This window comes from Penicillium citrinum (assembly GCF_028827155.1).
Source record: "Penicillium citrinum strain IBT 23319 chromosome Unknown utg000007l:1.0-2040159.0:1.0-2041076.0, whole genome shotgun sequence".
NCBI lineage: Eukaryota > Fungi > Ascomycota > Eurotiomycetes > Eurotiales > Aspergillaceae > Penicillium > Penicillium citrinum.
Window position 1 is genome coordinate 1,063,875 of NW_026622692.1, and position 19,478 is coordinate 1,083,352.

Sequence of the window (19,478 nt, forward strand, 5' to 3'; positions counted from 1 at the left end):
ATGCTATTAATTCGTAGTAAAGTTTCCCTGTGGCAGTTTCCAAGTGACCTGAGTCAGTGATTTGACCAACGAGTGCCGACAGAAGCCTACAATTTAGCGTTAGGTGACTCTTTCTTCCCCTGCACAGCTCTGTCGACAATCTCCATTGCTTGGAAGAGTTGGTAATCATGTTGTTTGGGAGTGACGACCTGAACACTAAGAGGTGAATCTAGGTATACACGGCGATCGACGGTTTTCTCGTTCCCTTGAGCGAATCATTAGTAAGGTGTCAAAACATAGTGACAAAAGCAGGACTTACAAAGTTGTCGATTCGCCTTGTCCCAGCTCCCAATAACAGGTGCATCCATCTCTCGCCCGAGCTCCAGATCCGATTCCTTGAATGATCGCACAGGAACAGTACCAGCTGGATAGTCCAGCAAGACAAAAGTCGAAGTATACCCCACAGCATTGTAGCGATCCATCTGCGGCACGGGATGCGGTGCAATAGGACAGATAATGGCATCAATACGTCGATTCTTATTAGAAGAAGAAAGCGTCCACATTTTCAACATCTCCTTCTCCACTTCAGCTCGCTGGGCATGCAATCGGGCTAGCTGCTCGATAGTCAAAGCCTTTCCACGCTTCATCCGGCCCTGTAGCCATGGTATAAGAGACTCTCCCATGCTCTCAATTTTATCCAGCATACTAGAACCGTCATCAACGCCCATGAGACGGCCAGCCAGACCCTGACATTTAGGCAAGGCATCTGGTAGAGGAATTTCCACAACTTCAACGCCTGGCGTCTGATGCAAATAGCCTGCTACCTCGTTCAGAACACGAGTGATCGGGGGAGCGGCGTCACAAGGCCATCAGTTTTCAAAATGCCTATGGTAAAGTTGCGCGGGGGAGCAAGGGAACTTGACATAGATATGGCTTGCCAAGTACCAGGAATACCATCTTCGCCATATAACTCAGCCCGAGGAACAATTTCTGCCATTACAGCTCCGAGATCCGCAACCGAGCGAGCCAGTGGACCAGCCACAGGCTGCAATGTCATTCGACCTTTGCCTTCCAATTGACCACTTTCCTGACCACCGTATGGAACGCGTCCATTACTCGGCTTGAAGCCGTAAATGCCCTGACACATCGCTGGCACGCGAATACTGCCACCGATATCTGTTCCGAAACCGACCATGGACCCGCGCATCGCAATCAGCGCACCCTCGCCGCCTGTGCTGCCACCAGCCGTCCACTGGCGATTAAGTGGATTGAGAGTCCGTCCGAACAAATGGTTACAACTGTCAAGGGTGCCCAGAGTCTGAGGGACATTGGTTTTGGCAATGACGATGGCCCCTAGTGATTGGAGCAAATCGACAAGTGCCGCATTTTCTTTAGCAGGTTTGAATGCTAGAGCAGACAATCCAATACTCGAGTCAACTCCCTTCACGTTGAAAGTATCCTTTACCGAGACCGGTAGTCCGTGTAGAGGTCCGACGGGTTTACCCGTTTGCCGCAGTTTGTAATCCAATTCCTGTGCGCGACGTAAGGCTCTGTCAAACAGTGGCTCGGTGAGGCAGCGCGTTAATTGGTGTGCTATAGCTGCTCTCTTTTTGTTCAATGAATTAGCCCAATTCATAAACGCGGATCTGATTGAGTAACTTACCTTGCAGAACCCGAGGATAACTTCCTCCGATTTCAGCTTGCCCTCTGTCATTGCAGACACTAGCCCCCGGACGTCATATTTCTCCGTAATATCCAGCTCTTTGGACGTGAGTATTCCGCATGTGCGAGGAATTTCCATGACATTGACGCGCCCATATCGTTTCGGGCCTTCGGTGATTGATTCCGCGGGCGAGAGCATGCCCTCCGGGATAAGACTCTCAGGTAGACGCCATTGAGCAGGAATGGCAGCAGCCACCTCAGCTTGCTTGCGCTCGGCAATTTCGACGTACGGGGCCTGCTGAGAAGACATTGTGGACGATTATGGAAGAGGATACTCAAAAGTGTGCGGAATGCAACCATCAAATAACCCTGGGAAATCCGCGGATGCGGGGAGTGCGGGGAGAAAGAAGCCTCGGTCCAAGCAGAACAGCCGATTTTATTGACGATGCTTCATATTTCAACGTTTCACAGTAAACAATGCCTGACGCCTATATACCGAACATATATTCGCTAGATACAATATATACGACTATCTTTAGAAGCGAGATACATCCCGTCCAAATAACCTGTTCAATGTCCATCGGAACGCCACTCGCAATTTGTTTCGCCAACTAATGCTCATTGTAATGTACGCCGCATTCCAAACTAAACGAGCCGTTCTTCCAGTGATACCCTCGGGGAGATAGCTCTTGCGCTTGCTGGCATCATGCGGGTCGTGAGGGAGCTGCATCAGAGCCTTCTCACTGCCGATATAGGCCATTGCACCCATGTTTCGGAATGAAAATGGTGGTACCTGGGCCAGATTATCCTTGTTCAGATGGGAAGCAAGCCATTTGGCCTCTTGAAATGTAGCTTGGGCAGTTGCTGGAGGTGCGCCGGTCTCGATCATGCAGTTATCGCCGAGAGCGAAGACATCCTTGAGCACTGCTGTGTTTCCGGCATCATCCTGCAGCTGGACACGCAGATGCCCATCAACTAATAGTGGTCCCTTCTCCGAAACTTTCTTGAATTCCCAAGATTTCTTTTCGGAAGCTGCATTGGAGCTTTTATTCATCTTGAAAACGGAGTCTTCAGGGAACTCTTTGACTTCACGGAGTGATTGGCTTACGAACTTGGTCATGGCGTTACCTGTCGCCCACACGCACATTCCGACACCAACCTCGCCTTCTTCCTCCGTAGTCAGGGTTAAGCAATGCTTGGGATCCATCTCGTATGGTGGAGGTGCACCGGGCGGTCCCCAACGAAGACCTTTCACATGATGGGAAGTTTTGATTTCAATGCCCTCTCTCTTCATTGTGTCCATTGCATATTTGGAAAGAGATTCATCAAACGTGGATAGGACCTTGGGAGCGACATCATACAGACAGATATTCGGTAGTCCTTTGAGACCTGGGTATAGTGACATCATGTCCTCGTAGATGAAATCACGAAGGGAAGCCGCTAGCTCAGTACCCGTTGGACCAGCACCAACAATGGAGAAGTTGAGTAGCCACTTTTTCATTTCTGGCGTAGTCGTTGGTAAAACGGCCAATTCAAAGCATTCGCGTACGCGACGCTTTACTCTCTTGGCATCACCGATATCCTTGAAAAACATCGCATTCTGTCGAACCCCGGGTGTACCAAAAGTGCGACTCATTGCGCCCACTGCTATAACCAGTTTATCATATGGAATTTCGAATGTCTCCCCCTTTTCCCAGAGCCGAGTCTTTTGGTTCGATTGGTCATTGGTACCCTCGGAACTATCTTGAATCTCCCTTTCGTCCTCATGAGTGCGTGGTGACTCGGTGACGCCACTCTTTACCACTGTTGCTTCACATAGTATCGTTTTCTTCTTTAGATCGATGGAGCGGGCCGCAGCTTGGATAAAGTCAACCTTGGCGCCTGGATCACGGATGGGCTCGACGATATTGGAGAAGTCTAGTGATCCACTGGCGGCATCTGTGAGGAGAGGAGTGAAAACGAAGTATGAGCGAGGAGAGATGATCATTGGCGAGAAGATCTTTGGTGATAGCCGGCGCGAAATGGTATATCCACCCCATCCAGATCCAAGGATTACAACTCGTTCTTTCTGTTGATCAGGTGACAATTCGCCAGCATTAGAGTGACCAACTTGTGTTGCGAAACCTCTTTTCAATAGAGAATTTCCAGACGATGCAAGATTAGGAAAGCTGTACAAATGTGTAGGGCGAGAATAGACAAGGCTCGAGGAGCGCAATCCAATGCGCACAGCGCCCAATCTAGGGGCCATTATTTCCAATGATTGCTGGCTGTCAGTAGAAAATAAGACTTTCCCTTGAGTCACAAATTCAGGGTATCATCGAGTTATAGCAATGTCGGGGAGCAATTCAGCTGCTCCGTATACCCTTTAACCTTCCGCTGACACATGCATGACTTCATGATGGAACGCGCCGGATCGGGTTCTCATCCAGATTTACTCCGTGATCCACCGCAACCCACTCATCTCGGGACCTCGCGCTCCCGTGGCTATAGATGATCCATTTAAAGTCCTCACATTGAAGATATGTTTTCCTTGATACCTCAAGGGGAATTACGGAACCTTTCGGGGCCATCGGTGAGGCGGATGGCACGTGCCACTGGAGTCAATCGGAAGAATCAGGAGCAGAGCATTCTTGATGATTCACATGGTCAACGAGATATAGTCAAAGAATTTGAATTACAGATTCGGGAAAATTGAAAGGTGGGAGAGACAGGTGAAGATTGATAAAGGAGGGGATGGGGGATTGAAATACCGCGTCGTAAGGAATCATGTGATGGTGATGCGCGTGTTTTAAAGATGCTCCACCATCAGACCATCTCTTGTTCTCGACCCTATCATGTTGGAATATGCAAATACTTTAAATAAGTCAATATTGGCTTGGACTTCTGACAATAGTTTGTATAGAGTTCCGTTTCTTGGCCTATACTAAAGCTCCGTCAGCTAAGAAGTCATTCTTATTCTGTACTTTGCCAGCTGATGATAGAATCTTATTGATCTTGCTATACTCACGGGCTTTCCTCAAGTACATTCTCGCTCAACTTTACTCCTACGCTGACTGCATATCGGCGCATTATAGGGCGACCTTTTCTCATCATGTATGCTGGTTTTGGGTGATTCGATCGATCATTGTTCTGGATCCACTTCGAAAAGCCACCTACAGTCATATTTATGTATGTAGAACTTGAAGTGTCATTCTGATACTCGAGCCCTATTTCAATCCAGATTGCTTCACTTCCAGTTCATTCAATACATCCCTTCATTCCCATAGCCAAAGGGTTTCTGGACATTGCGGGGTGACCATTCCCATGGGTTAGGGCTAAGTTTTCCGGATCGGGCTTTGCTGACTGAATTCCAAATCTTCTGGTTGGGCGCAGGCTTGGCAGCATCAGCCTCTCATCTCAGCCCCGGGCAAACAGCAAACCAGGGTTGAATCCATGACTATACTTTGGACTATTTCAAATCAAGTGACAAGTGGAGTATATAAGTCTCTCCGGAATTTCTAGGCTCATAAAATCCAATTCTCTGAATAATTGTTGCAGACGCCTTTGATTCGATACTCCCATAGTGAACATACCAAGTCCTCCTTTGTCGCTGACATGACGGATTTGAGACTGAGAAGAGCACATGCAAAATCTAGAGGTGGCTGTCTCAGGTGCAAGCAGCAAAGAAAGAAGGTGGAGTGGATGTCTTGATCGGCCATGCTCTGTCGCTCAATTCTAACTCACTCTCATAGTGCGACGAGTCGAAACCAAGTTGTTCAAGATGTGCCAAAAAGAAATACAGTTGCCAATATCAAGGTCCACGCGATAGTGCGATGTCATCTGAAGATTACCAGTCGACCGAATGGTCAGCATCCAAGCTTTTGCTTCATTCTTCGAGCTCATGTATTGCGAGCTCGGAAGAGCCCCCCCGTGCTTTCCAGCGAACATCTTTCAGTTCCTGGCTCTTCTCCTCATGGATCTTCGCCAAATTCGATGACATCTTACTCTCAAAGCCTCAGCAAAAGCGAAGGATCCATGTCAATAAGCTCAGAAACCTGGGGTATCCTCAATGCGACAGAGCTCGGTCTTCTGAGCCATTATCTTACCCACACCAGCCGAACGATCCCATTTGATGAACTTGACCTTTATGCTCTTTCTGTGGGAATACCAAATCTCGCTTTTAATAGCAAACCTGTCATGTCATCATTGATCGCCTTGGCGGCGGCTTGCAAGTCTCACAATATTGTCCACACGACCCAGGCCCCCCTGGCAGAAAGTACCATCTTGGAGATCCAACAGCTCCTTGAACTTGCAGAACACCATCATAGAACGTCTCTGCAGCATATAAGAAGAGCAGTCACAAGCTCGGATTGGTATGATAGTGTTCTCGCAAACGCAGCGTTGATGGTACTGTATGCCTCGGCAAGCCATTCGATACGGGTTCGTCTCGCCTCCATTGCAAGAAGAAGTGGGATAGAACTGCCCCATGATATTCTTCCACAACACTCGCAATGGATAACTTTCACGCGCGCTGCTCATACAGCATCTACAGCGGTTCTCAGCGGGCTTTTGAATGCCGATATAAATCTCAACACACCCATCAGCCCGTCCTTATATGAATCAATGAACGTCACGTCTTCTGTCTTGCAGCCGCAGAGTGGGCCATCTGAGAACACAAAACTTCACTTCATTCCACTTGTTACATCTACATATGCTCGAGCATTTCAATCTCTAAGAAAGAAAATCGAGACTGTTGCAGACTGTTTCAAAGATCAAGAGATGTTTGGTCTTCGCTATGATGATGTCGAGGCGTGCTTACAAACTCTACCTATACTCGAAAAATGTGCCTCTGTGGCATTATCTGGAAAAGACACTGGCAATCAATCACATTTATCTAGAGCCCAAGTCCTTCTACCGGGTGAATATTCTCGAGTTTCATCTTGGGTTGGAAACTATATGCTCAGTGTCACATCAATGACGGCCCCAAAAGCACTCAGACGAATAATCATGTCTTTTCTGAATGAAGCTCCGGCTGAGTATCTCAACCTTGTTCAAGAAGTCCTCGACTCCTCATCTGTACAGACCTATACTGGGGATTTGGTAGCACGCGGTTCACCTACCGGTGAAATACAGCCGCTTCATGCAACTCATCTACTGGCAATAGAAATATTTGCACACTGGCTCGTCTTGGTCATGTTATTAGATGGGGTGTGGTGGATTGGTGGTATCGGGCGATGGGAGCTTGGACAAATAGTCTCGTTGATGAAAACCCAACAACCATTTTACGTCTCACCAGACTCAAAAGAAACATGGTGGCCAGAAAGTATGTATATGATCAATATGGAGCTGATGCCAGATTTATAGCGCTATGATTCAGCCTTGGAAAAATGTTAATTAATGAATAGAAGGGAGTTTAGTTATACCATCTGCTTATAGATAGATATGTGAAAATGACCATGGCATAATACTGGGGCCCTAAGAACACTACTTTCTGCAAATAATAGTATAAGAGACCACAGTTCATACATAGAATGAATGATGTCTTATCTCTAATCTCTACTTAAGTCCTCTTCCTCACTGCTTGCATCGGATACGAATCTATCTGGCGACATCTCAATTCAAGCCGCAGTATAGAGTTCGTACCACCACTGTGGCTCCCCGGCCCACAGAGAGAATGACTTCGGAGTCTTTTGGTAGTTTTCTTCGGAAAGAAGGCTGTTTAGCTGAGACTTGAGGCAACCATTTCTAGCCAATGGCTGGTGAGTGAATCGATCTTCGATCCACTTCAGCCAACTCTGCTTCCCTGCGTTGATGACACCAAAGTGGTTTGTTTTCGGTATAGTCAAAAACTCCAGATCATTAGGGTGATTTTGACATGTCTTTGTCACCGCAGCAACTGTGGCATTATACTTCACATATGGATCCTCCATTCCCTGTAAAATAAGCAGAGGTCCCTTGAATGGCCTGTTTCCACGGTTACCAAGTCTTTCGAAGGCTTTGACTGCCCAAGTCTTCTTCCAATTGGGTTGCACTATCTCCTCTTCAGGGACCAGCAAGACACTTGAAACCATTTGTGATCCTTCCAATTGGTTTGTAAGCTCTGTTCTTCGAATACCAAGTGGACTGAGCCAATCGCTGAGATTAAAGGCCGGGAAGATCTTATCAAGGTCTTTGCCAATCCAGGACAAAAAGTTTGCGATACCAGGACTGAGCCCGAATATGTCTGTTGGTGGAGCTAGAGCCACAGTACCAAGATGCTTCTTTGCTACATCAGAGAAGTTGTGATTGCTTTTGCCCAGGGTTTCCGAGAGAGCCCAAGCAACTGCACCACCTTGACTGTGACCCAGGACCACATATTCTTTAGTTAACTCGCGAGGGAAAGACTCTTGAGCTGCTCTTAAGGCATTGAGCGCGTCGCCAGCACCAGCCTCAGCAACCAGGTACTGGTGCGGAATAAAGTCTCCGTTCCAAGAAGTGCTCACTCCAAGCCCTGCATAATCCGGCGCCACAACGGCGTAACCTGCTTCCGCCAACGTAAACGGAGCAAAATCCTCATAAAATAGACCACGGTGCGTTGAAGGGGCCCCATCGGCATAAAATCCCGAGGTTCCATGCGTCCACAACACAACTGGTGCAGATGAAGCAGAAGTGTTATTTCTCTTTCCTCTGAAGGATTTTGCGTGATATGGCCAAAGAATGTAAGCAGACGCAGGGATTAGAGTACCGTTGGCATTTGTAGTGCTGTACACAATTCGAGACATGGCCGTTCCGACGGGAATTGAAAACGGAGAAGGATCCGTGAACTTTTGAAGCTTGATGATTTTTCCAGGTTCAGTGGGCCACGCATCCTGGGGTAGATTTTGAACATCATAGAATTCATCCTGATGCGCTCCCCCATTTGCAAGTTGGGTACGATCAAAATTGATGATGGTGTTGATCATAGCAGCAGAATCGTTTGTCAGGTTTCCCAATTTGATCTGCTCGTCGCTAAGCTCAAAAGTGGAATTCCATCCTGTCGAATGTATTGCTGGAAGAGAAGTTGTCCCTTGTCCTGAGGCTAGCTTTATCCCAAATGCCAGGAAAGCCAGTCGCTTGAGATATTGTTTCATTTTCGATTGCAGTGTTGCCGGATTTCAACGTTGTATTCAATTCGGAAAGCTTCTTTTATCAAAGTTTCTGTTTCGCTTAGAAGCAAAGTGATGCATAGCATGCCGTTTTATACCCTTCGAGCGTGGTATATCATATTCCGTTTCTAGGTGAAGTACGACACATAATAGCTCTCCAATCCATGGTCGCAATGCCTAGCGACTGGATACATGGTACTCAGCACCATGACTACTTGTGAGATTGATGGGTCGGACAAGATCGTTACTCGGTCTAGAGATACGCACGATGCGCTTCCTGCAGCTCGATATGACTCAGGAAGCTCTGAATAAAGTGGTAGTCGTGGATGATTGTGAAGGTAGAAAGAGTACAGTTTTGCCAAGTTCAAAGATTTTGCTTAAAGTACAGTAGAGTGGTTTCTCAGTCGTATTAATAATACGCTCGGGTTGACAAATACGACAACCCTCAGGATTGATACGACATCAAGTCAAACATCCCGCAATTTTGACCCGCCTGAGTATCCACTTCTGACACGCTGAGAATTATTGCTAGAATCAAAGCTATACACCGTATAATCTTGACTTCTTGGCAGTGCAGGAATCATGGCTGAGCTCCATATACGACGAGTGGTCATCCCCGTAAATGAGGCTCAGACTTCATCAAGCTAAACAGTATTTGGAATAAAGATTTGAGCATCACTCTTTATATTAACTGCTATACTCAATATTTTGGGTATATAAGGACCCCAAGTCATCTTCAAGTTTGGCTTCATCCCACAACACTATTCAAACTCGAACATTGTCATCATCATCTGCTCCCAAATTTCTGCTACCAACCTACTATACAAGTCACAAATTGTTTGCTCTGAATAGATATCCTCGAAAATGATTCTTCCCAGTTTCACAATTGGCTCTGCACTTGCTGTTGCACTTGCTACGGCTCTTCCAGCCAATGCAGCGCCTCGGCCCATGTCTCCACGTTCAACGCCCGAACTCAGCGTGACAGCTCAGCTACAGCTTGCAGACACGTGAGTCTCTGATAACTTCTCCTTTTGATGAAAGACAACATTTAAAAAGGCTCTTTAGGACCGTCGACCGTTATCAGATTCTTTCGAAAGACGAGGATTTTGTCTTCGACTTCAATAAGACCCAGATACCTTTCGCCAATCGCAAAACCTTTCCAGCTTTGACTGGCTACGGTACTTCATTTAGCCTCGGATCTCTGCCAGGTAATTTCACCAATACAAGATTCATTCATTCGATACTAATACTCCGGGTAGCATGCAGCATGGCCTTTGTTCATCTACATCCTCGTGCTACTGAGCTTTTCGCCCTTACATCTGGCCACGTGCTCACAGAAATGGTGCCCGAAGGAAATGTTTTAGATGCTGATAAGAAGCAACGGGTCATTCAGACTGAGCTTCATTCCGGCATGATGACTATTTTCCCCGCTGGCTCGTTTCACACGCAAGTGAATCCGGACTGCGAGCCTGCCAATTTCGCTGCAGCACTCACGGCTGAGGACTTTGGTATTTCGATGGTTGCGGATCAGACCTTCTCTCTAACGGATGATGTTATTGCTCGGACATTTGGCGAGAGTATCTCGGGTAAAGATATCGACCGTGTGAGGGATGCCATTCCAGGAGCCACTCTTATCAGGGTGGAAGAATGTCTGAAGAAATGCGGCATTGAGAAGCGTCAATACTGACTCTCAAGTTTGACTTGATTTTTTGAATGGGACATCTCTGTTTGCATTTATTTGTCGCTTTGGAATATTGTTTTCTCTTTTTATTTTGCCTGAACCTACAAATAGAAGAAAGAGTTACATGATTGTACAGTGTCTAATCATCAATCATAAGATAGAGAACATTCTTGTGAAGATTTTCACTTTTTGTGGCTGTATTCGGTTAACCTGTCTGGTTTCTTTTGCTTTTGAGATTTTCCTCTCATTTTGTCATGATTACATTGTCGGGTCTGTGAGATGATACAATACCTGCCCATGAATTTTACTAGACTTTGACCATTTATTGAAATTCATCGCGGATTCTGTTAGCTCAAATCCAATGTGGGTTAATAATGAGTAAATTAAATATTATCAACCCACTTCAAGTCGAAGTTATCAGTTTCAGTTCCATCTTGATTCCATTCAAATCCTCAAGTATACAAGTGTGGCACTGTGGCGCAAGTCGGGCAGATGAGTCATGCGCTCGGAGTTTAGCATGTCCCGATTCAACCAAATCGCCCGAACCTCCGTCGGGCTTTTGCCTCCCCGAGCTGCAACTTGTATTGTCTAATCATCCATGGAGTTCCAGCAACTTCATGAAGCTCACTTTGAATTACTCACAGGTCTGAATTAGAGTTTCCGAGAGCGAATCACATCACATTTGAGCCAAGGCAGCATGGTTGTACGTAGCCCTATACACTCGGTGGCTGTCGAGGGTGACGAGGATCCCGGTTGCCTGAAGGTGCACTTCGAAGTATATAAAGAGCTTGAATTTCGAGAAGTTTTTTGGAAATTATCAGATGAACCCACAGTCTATCAATCCCTTGAAATATCCCATCCTTTTATACTGAATTATTCAATATTCATCCTTGACTTCTTACAAACACACCCGCTTGTGTAAATAAGAGCTTTTGGTCTATACTTTCCTATCCAAGATGGCTTCCATCTATTACCTCAACAACCCATCAAACCCTCTTTGGGATTATATAAGCACTGCTCTCGAGGACCATCCTTTCTTTGCTCCTCGTGGCCACCATCCCCATCAACACCCTCACCCTCATTCTCGTCATCATGCTCATCATCATGGTGGCCCGTTCTGGGGATGGGGCGCCTACCCTCAGACGGAAGCCACACGCGGGCCTGAAGTAAACCAGAGCTCAGGACAGACATCAGAGTCGACACCAGGTCCTTCCACCGAGTCGGAGAAGCCTCATGCGGAAAAAGAAGCCGCATCTCCCGAATCTGACACCGATACCTTCCACCATGGCCCCTGCGACAAAGGAAAAGACAAAGCCTATGATGAAGGATGTTCCCGTGGCCACGGAAAGAGACACGGTGGAAGGGGAAGACACGGTCCTGGCCATAACCACAGGGGTTTCCACGGCCCTCCTCCATTTGGTCCATTTGGATTCCAAGGTCACCCCTTCTGGGCAGCTGGCCGTGGTCGTGGCCCTCACACCCGTGGAGGTCGCGGTGGACGAGGCAAGAGAGCCCATTGCGGACCCGCTGGATTTGATTCAGATTCCTCGGTTCCAGGATTTGACTTCCTCCGTGGACTTGCTGAGCAATTTGGCATCCCGCTGAACGATCAACGTCCAGAAAATGCAGACTTTGTGCCTCCAGCTGATGTCTTCGACACTCCCACTCAATATGTCGTACACGTTTCACTTTCTGGTGCAAAGAAGAATGACTTGAGCATCGACTATGACGCTGACGAGTCTGTTTTGCGTCTGGCAGGAGTAGTTTATCGGCCCGGCATGACCGAGGATCTGCACGAGGCCCTCGTGATGGAAGAACGAACCCGTGAAGTTGGTGTCTTTGAGCGTGAAGTCCGTCTAGGAACTCGAGAGGCTCCAGCCGTCGTCTCTGTGGATGATATTTCGGCAAGGCTGGAGGAGGGTGTTCTAGTTGTTACTTTGCCGAAGGTGATTCGCCAGCCTGAACCGAAGAAGAAGGTTGTTGTGGAGGATGGCAACTCGTTCAATGAGAAAAGCCCTGCCTATACCTCACGGTCTCCAAGCGTAACAATGACTCCGACTGAGTCAGAAGATGAAAGTGAGGTGGAGGGTGAGACGAAGGACTATGTGAAGATTCCCGTTCAGTGAGGGATAATACACCGTCAAACTGGAGGAATAATATGGGGCGGATATGGGGTTGCGTTGTGTTTTTGATCTTTTTCATGTAGTTGCTCAGTATTTACGGTACTCTATAGCCCCAATCGGTGCAATAGAGAAATTTTGTTAGAAGAATCACTCTTTTTATTTTAATAGAATCACTATTTCTTTTTTATTCGGATTATTAGTACTACATATAGACCAGAAAATGTCTGCCAGATGAGGCATTCCTGTTTTGGTTGCCGCCGCTTATACGAGGGCGCTCTGGCTCAGGCTCAGTGAGTATGTCTTAGCACGGGTTCGGACTCAGGGGTCACTTAAAATTACTCTCAGCTGACTATTGGATAATTAGTCAGCCTACTACTACTAACTACAGGGGGGCGATTCGCCGAAGAAGGATATGATATAGTGAAGAATAGACGGCTTCAAAATTACGGTTGGTTACATCAGGCGTCACCTCGTATTGGAATTTCTATGTTCCTGGCTCTCCTGAGCAAGTGTATAGCTGATATGAACATTTGATGACTACAGTGTCGTAGATTGTTCCTTTCCATCTTAAATTCAAGCGGCAATATTCTCTTCCTCCTGGCAATCTCTCAAGTTCAAGATCGTCTGAATGTGGTGGAAGCTCAATCCGGATTCGTCTTCCCCGGCCAGCAGATGGGCAGTCCTTACTACGTTTTTTATCTGTCTGCCATTGAGATCCAAACTGGAAACCGAATCTAGTTCAGCCTCGGACAATCGTTGACTGTTATTTTCGGTAATGAATTGTCTCCAAATGTGGCGTCTCGAATCTGCTGTCAGCTCTGGATAGCGAATGGACAGATGAATCCGGGAGTCAAAAGCAGGGTCGATGCGGGCTGCGCGATTGGTTGTCAAGAAAAGGATACCCTACGTATGATAGAATTAGCAGGGCAGCGTTATTATTTGTAAACAAAAGCCTCGCACCTCATAGTATTCCAAAAGACGTAGGAAAATAGTGACCAGCTCGTTTCGTGCCAAGTCAATGGTGTCCCGGGCTTCCATGAAAACATCTGCTTCATCAAGCAGGATAATAGCACCCCACCTGGGGACCATCTTGAGAATATCCCGAAGAGACCTCTCAACATTCTCTGCAGTTGTTCCAAGATCACCGGCACTGAGAGAATAAAGTGGTACCCTCATCACCTCTGCGACGCTTTCGGCTGTCAGGGTCTTACCGACTCCAGGAGGTCCTTTCAAAAGCATGATAATACCTCGGCCTTTACCCTTGATAATATCGTCAAAGGTATCACGGCTCTTCGATTGGGCTTTGGCAAAGCCTAAGATGAGCTTTTTGAGATCCTGTTGACTATGCGGCAAGACTAAATTATCAAAGGCATCGGAATTCCACACAATGTCCTCCACACCATCAATGAAAAACTCTAACCACATCTTGTCCTTCAAAGAGAACCCACGGATAATGGGAGTCGAAATAAGTAGTTCTCTATTGGACAAGGTTTTGGATGATATTTCGAAGTCCGCTGTCTCAAAGGTGGGATCAGACATGCTCGAGTTTCCCATTGGAGAATTCAAGACATCGATGCTATTGTGAGAGCCTTGGTGGACAAGACGTCTTCTATTCTGTCGTTCGAGCATCATTAGCTGTTGTTGGTAGTCTTGTCGCGCATCGTAGTGTGCTTGTGTATCACGACGTGGCTTGGATAACCTCTTTGAGAATTTGATCTCATAGTCGGGATTGAATATATTGTACGCCTCTCCATCAATAGCGACTCGACTATTGACTTTGAATTTTATCTCACGCCGCAGCTCTTCAGAATAGCCTTTTGCAAGGCCTTTATAGAACCTAAAGCGGTATTCTTTGTGCATTTGCCAGAGCTCGCCTCGTGCAATGAGATCGGTACGTATCTCGAACTCGTTCTTGTGATAGGCCAGGGGAAAGACTGTGAGGTCCATGATGGATGATGTCCCTTCGTATTGTTGAATGGAAAGGTTTTGAGACTGATATCCAAAACTTGTCCCGTCACTGTCAATATAACGTGCACTCATCCGAAAAGCGCCGGTCTGGTTGTCGAAGTCACCCGATTTGAAAACAAAAACACGTTGACGATCATCAATCACAGAGTATATGAGTTTTCCCGGTTCAAAAAGGGCCCAGATGAGGTCATGTTTTATTACTTGACTCTTGAGTAGGTCGCTTATTTCTGACAAGAGATCACCCAACTCAGCCTTCAAAATGCTGTATAGCAGATCGACATGGGATTTAACCTTAGGGTCTTCTACAGTGTCTCTCTCCTGGCAGAATATATCCCATCGGTGGACAAAGGGTTTGAATGGATAGTTGAACTCTACCCGAGCAAGGGTAAAAGTGAGCCCAGGATAGCCCTTCATCACATCTGAGAGAAACTTCTTCAGGACTTCACTTTGAATAACAATAGAATGCACCTGAAAGCTTTTTCTTCCATCATAGCACTTGACCTTTCGCACAATTAGTGCTTTCTTTCCGGAAAGAGTGTTTTCCCCAGGTTTAAAAGCATTTTTCGGCACATCTTCAGACCATGAAGTGCGACCTCTCTCGTCCGGCGCTGTTTGGAAGAGGTAGTGCGCATCACAAAAAGAGCCAGGCTCTGCCTCTGTATCGGGCTCGGGCATTTCGTCTGGCAATTTTTGAAGGTTATAACTGCGTCCTAGGGGTCTTGGTCCATAAAATGACAATATTGAAGGACTTTGATGACATACCAGGGTGTTTGCGGCCCATTTTGCGCAATATATTGAGTCGAATCGTTCTTTCAGTTGTACTAATTTACGAGGCTTCAGATCTCAAAACTCGAGAGTTAGTTCTGATGGGACACAGTTTAAACATTCCAATGTGGGAATGGGAGAGATTTAAATAAAATGACATGGTTCGGAGAGTAAGAGAAAGTGTACCCGAGGGAAACTGAGTTCCACATAATTCAATTTCCGATCTAATCACGTATTGAAAGTGTTGATCATCGAATACATACGCTGCCTCTATGGCAACCCTGGAACAGATTGAGGCTCAAGAGGGGGGGCAAGCAATCAATCTACTCGAGCAGTAGCATTACACCGCCCAACTGATGCCCAACCATGTACAGAGTACTGACCCTTGTTCGAATATCACGGTGTCATTGGACCTCCAGGGCTGCCTCAGCCCCTCAAAGTACTTGTTGAAGCGGCAGAGAAAAGGGACGTGCACAGTTCAAAATGTCCACGGGTCACATACTATGTACTATGTATGACTTCGTGCATGAGGTAAACAAGGCTGAAAACATAAGGTGAACTGCGCCTTGCACCCTGCCACGTAGCAATGGGTAACCGGCCCTTTCATTAAATTACCATTTCTTACGGAGTACAGACACTCGCAAAAAGGGCCGCTTACACGGCATTGCGGCTGAATGTGGTCTTTACTCTGTGACTGACGCCTAGTACAGGATATGTCGCTCTTTGTAGGGTCTCTCGAAGGAAATATTGAAATCCAGAAACCCTTTTTCTTCATTCTTCTCGGGGCTAACTCAGGAGGTTGACATCACGATCATGGCGAATCATGCTAACCAATCTTCCGGAATCGATACTTTATACTGCGACAGTTGCTATATCCGAGTTCAAGGCGGATATTTTGAATGCTTAGCGTGCCAGGACTTCGGCTACTGCCCTCGATGCTTTCAAAATGCGGAGAGGATCCATCCTGGTCACGATTTCAAACCCATTGGTCCCACAGAATCTGATGATCCCTCTGATGGCATACCCAGCGAGTCCGAGTCTGCGAAGTCGTTTTCTCAAAGGTGTACTAGTTGCGAAAGTCTCTCAGTCCTTCTACCGTCTCTCTCCATCATCTATGAGGAGGTTCAAGAAAATTTGCGCCAAGAATTTGAATCCAGTTTAACGAAGGGTATTGAGGATGATACTGGGCCCGACAACGCAGAACTCCGCGAAAGCATTGCAAAGGATCTTTACCGACATCTTCATGACCTTGGTACACCATTACCGATCGACTTCGATCATTTCAAGAAACTTCCGTGGGACAGAATCACGAGGTCGTATGAGAAAGAATTCGGTCCAAAAGAAAAAAAGCAAGAGGACAACGAGGAGAAACAAAGTGACGCGGCAATGCTAGGCATTGGCCTTGCTGAGGCCATGCGCGATAGTCTCGGTTCTTATGTGCCTGTAACCGCCCTGGAGTACGAAGTAGAGAATGAAAAGAAGTCGCAAAAGAAACCTGATCAGCATTCCCCTCTTAGTGTTGGAGTTAAATGGAAAGTTCGGGTCTCAAAGCTTGTGGAAGCTACGCAGCAAGGTTGCATATTCTGTTGTTTTTTTCTTTACAAATTGTTCTCTCCCCTTCTCATCGGTCGCTTTGTGGGATGGTATGGACAATATGAGAGCTTTACGTGGTATACGAACCCCGAAAAGAATGCCAAGCAGCGACAAAGCTTGATTTCTGATAGCATGAAAGCGTTGACACAGCTGAAGTACGATCGCTTTGAGTTTGGCGTGCTGCCTGTTTGTTCGAAAAAAGATGCGAAACTTCCAGATATTAACAAGCTTTATTTCAGACTTGAGGCGGCGGCTGATGATCGTGAGGTTCTTGGTGAGCTTTTTAAACATCGCGGGAACTTTCATGGACCAGGCGAAAAGCCGTTTCCTCTTATGCTTTTTAATGTTGATGTGTATACAACTCGTGGTCGGTCATCATTTCTTCCTCTCATATGAGCCAGTGCTTACGATTACAGATAATCCATCTGCCACTTTGATCAGTAGCTTCACACCAAACCCTTCTCCTGGATCTGATGAAGCTCTCGACCTAGTCAAGCAATGGGTGAATGAATGCAATGAAAAGCATGAAGGAGTGTGCTGTAAGAGCCCAGATTTCATGGCCCCATTACCCAGACGAGTAATAGATGTGGGTGATGGCCACTCTTTGAGACTTTATGAACGGTCTTCTGGAGAACGGGGATGTTACACTACCCTAAGCTACTGCTGGGGTGGCTCTCAGAGGTTTCAAACATCAACGTATACAGTCGATGCTATGAGATCAGGATTTGTGGTCACCGATCTCCCAAAGACAATGCAAGATGCAGTAGCCATCACAAAAGCAATTGGAGTGAGATATATTTGGATTGATTGTCTTTGCATCATTCAGGACATCCCGACAGATTTATCATACGAGTTTTCACAAATGGCGAATATCTATAAAGGTTCATATCTGACTATTTGTGCCACTCGGGCAGAGAACGTCGATAATGGCTTCTTGCTCAATGAGGCCGATGAGTCGACTGGGCTTTGGAAAGGATTGGTACCGCTTACCTTCTGGGTGCCTGACCAGAAGGCAAAAACTTCCAAAGAACTTGCCGAATCCCCAGCCCAGGAAGGAAAGGTATGGCTTCTGGATGAAGACAAATCGTGGAAAAGCATATGGAGCTTTGCTACATCTCGACGAGGATGGTGTCTTCAGGAACAACTCCTCTCGCCACGATTTCTATCGTATGGAAGATGGCCTACCTGGAGATGCAGGAAATCCACGTGGACAGATGGGGGGGTATTATCACTCTCCCTCAAACATGCGCGATGATACAGAGACTCTGGAGAATTTATTGGTTGATATGATCTTTGATGAGACTTCTCAACCCGACGACTGCTCGCCAGTGCTCGACGTTTTTAGAACGACACAGCTATATCAGGCTTGGTACGCCCTTGTTCATGACTACTCTAGGCGTGAGATCGGTCTTCCTTGTGACAAGCTACCTGCAATTGGCGGTATGGCAGCTGAATTTTCAAGGCTAACAGGGCATCGATATCTTGCCGGGCTTTGGGACAAGAACATTCTTCACGATCTGATGTGGTTTACGAAAGCAAGGGAATGGTCTCAACGACCTGTTGAATGGCGTGCGCCTTCATGGTCATGGGCATCAGTCAATGCGGTCATTACATATGGCAGGATAACTGCTGACTCAAAACCACTGTCAACTGTCAGAAAATGTAATGTCAGCCCAAAAGACCCGCTTTCCATTTTCGGAGAGATCGTGGATGGAGTAATTGAGGTCAAAGGCCCATTCTCCTTGGTAGAGCTACAGGATTCGAATACAACCCTCGAGGAACAATCCAAGGCTCCAATACGACCGAAGATAGATGTTGACGGCGACGGCGACTGGTTCCTTAAAATGATGAGGCATTCGGTTGATGCTTCTGGAACAAATGAAGTGAACCCGGAGACCCACAGGGTTCCCGATGCTCCGAAACTTGAGGGACAGGTTTATGCACTCATTACATTCAGTCGTGATTGGACGGTTGAGACAAAAGGCAGGCGAGTGAAAGATGTCTGTTATTCCGGTCTGTTTTTGAAAAAGTCGGATAAAATTCCCGGATATTTCGAACGCGTGGGAATGTTTGCCAACGAGGCAACGGAATGGTTAGATCAAAATCCCAGACCCTGGAAAGAGGAAATCATTCAAATTATTTGACCTTTGAGATATCTTCCATTATTGCAGAAATAGTTCAAAGAAGCATTCGGGTTTAATTCCAGGGTAGCACTGAAGGCTCGAGCTTCTGAACTACCTCTCCTTTACCAAATACCTTGGCCATGGAGCCGCAGTCCAGAACACTGGGGTAAACTAGTATTTGCTGACTAGACCAGAAAACATGGATCTTTTTGGTTTTGAAAAATGTCTCGAAAACCACAGCTACAGAACGGTTGTATCTTACTGAGCCGACAGGATCCTAAGAATCCTAACAAGAAACCCTAAACTACCGAATAGGAAAAAAAACTTATTTCCTGTTCCGTCAAACGTGATGGGATGACTAATGATGGCTGGGCACGTTCCTATTACTGGAGTAATATAACCAGGCGGTCGAGGACAACCTTGTCCAAGCTTGATGTTCAAGATCTATTATTTTATTATTATTTTTTCTCATCTTATACCT

General features: G+C 46.5%; 8 protein-coding genes across 8 annotated transcripts; 4 read left to right on the plus strand and 4 right to left on the minus strand.

The window, feature by feature from the left end:
* Nucleotides 1-86: 86 nt before the first annotated feature.
* N7469_008063 (putative general amidase) lies at nucleotides 87-1,951 on the minus strand (the record flags this gene model as incomplete). The annotated part of the gene is made up of 4 exons (XM_056646981.1): nucleotides 87-244; nucleotides 299-782; nucleotides 818-1,585; nucleotides 1,643-1,951. The coding sequence occupies 4 exons, from the start codon at nucleotides 1,949-1,951 to the stop codon at nucleotides 87-89; spliced, it is 1,719 nt and encodes a 572-aa protein (XP_056498532.1).
* A 225-nt stretch (nucleotides 1,952-2,176) lies between these two features.
* On the minus strand, nucleotides 2,177-3,889 carry N7469_008064 (putative pyridine nucleotide-disulfide oxidoreductase; the record flags this gene model as incomplete). Its single annotated transcript, XM_056646982.1, has 1 exon — nucleotides 2,177-3,889. The coding sequence occupies one exon, from the start codon at nucleotides 3,887-3,889 to the stop codon at nucleotides 2,177-2,179; it is 1,713 nt and encodes a 570-aa protein (XP_056498533.1).
* Nucleotides 3,890-5,655: 1,766 nt separating this feature from the next.
* Nucleotides 5,656-6,984, plus strand: N7469_008065 (C6 transcription factor; the record flags this gene model as incomplete). The annotated part of the gene is made up of 1 exon (XM_056646983.1): nucleotides 5,656-6,984. One exon carries the CDS (start codon nucleotides 5,656-5,658, stop codon nucleotides 6,982-6,984), a length of 1,329 nt encoding a protein of 442 aa, XP_056498534.1.
* Nucleotides 6,985-7,238: 254 nt separating this feature from the next.
* Nucleotides 7,239-8,729, minus strand: N7469_008066 (putative secretory lipase; the record flags this gene model as incomplete). Its single annotated transcript, XM_056646984.1, has 1 exon — nucleotides 7,239-8,729. One exon carries the CDS (start codon nucleotides 8,727-8,729, stop codon nucleotides 7,239-7,241), a length of 1,491 nt encoding a protein of 496 aa, XP_056498535.1.
* Nucleotides 8,730-9,608: 879 nt separating this feature from the next.
* Nucleotides 9,609-10,431, plus strand: N7469_008067 (germin family protein; the record flags this gene model as incomplete). Its single annotated transcript, XM_056646985.1, has 3 exons — nucleotides 9,609-9,751; nucleotides 9,810-9,952; nucleotides 10,004-10,431. 3 exons carry the CDS (start codon nucleotides 9,609-9,611, stop codon nucleotides 10,429-10,431), a joined length of 714 nt encoding a protein of 237 aa, XP_056498536.1.
* Nucleotides 10,432-11,381: 950 nt separating this feature from the next.
* Nucleotides 11,382-12,551, plus strand: N7469_008068 (Hsp20/alpha crystallin family protein; the record flags this gene model as incomplete). Its single annotated transcript, XM_056646986.1, has 1 exon — nucleotides 11,382-12,551. The coding sequence occupies one exon, from the start codon at nucleotides 11,382-11,384 to the stop codon at nucleotides 12,549-12,551; it is 1,170 nt and encodes a 389-aa protein (XP_056498537.1).
* Nucleotides 12,552-13,121: 570 nt separating this feature from the next.
* Nucleotides 13,122-15,297, minus strand: N7469_008069 (ATP-binding protein; the record flags this gene model as incomplete). Its single annotated transcript, XM_056646987.1, has 3 exons — nucleotides 13,122-13,451; nucleotides 13,509-15,226; nucleotides 15,279-15,297. The coding sequence occupies 3 exons, from the start codon at nucleotides 15,295-15,297 to the stop codon at nucleotides 13,122-13,124; spliced, it is 2,067 nt and encodes a 688-aa protein (XP_056498538.1).
* A 797-nt stretch (nucleotides 15,298-16,094) lies between these two features.
* Nucleotides 16,095-19,018, plus strand: N7469_008070 (uncharacterized protein; the record flags this gene model as incomplete). The annotated part of the gene is given in 3 exon segments (XM_056646988.1): nucleotides 16,095-17,148; nucleotides 17,276-17,934; nucleotides 17,954-19,018. The coding sequence occupies 3 exon segments, from the start codon at nucleotides 16,095-16,097 to the stop codon at nucleotides 19,016-19,018; spliced, it is 2,778 nt and encodes a 925-aa protein (XP_056498539.1).
* Nucleotides 19,019-19,478: the final 460 nt, after the last annotated feature.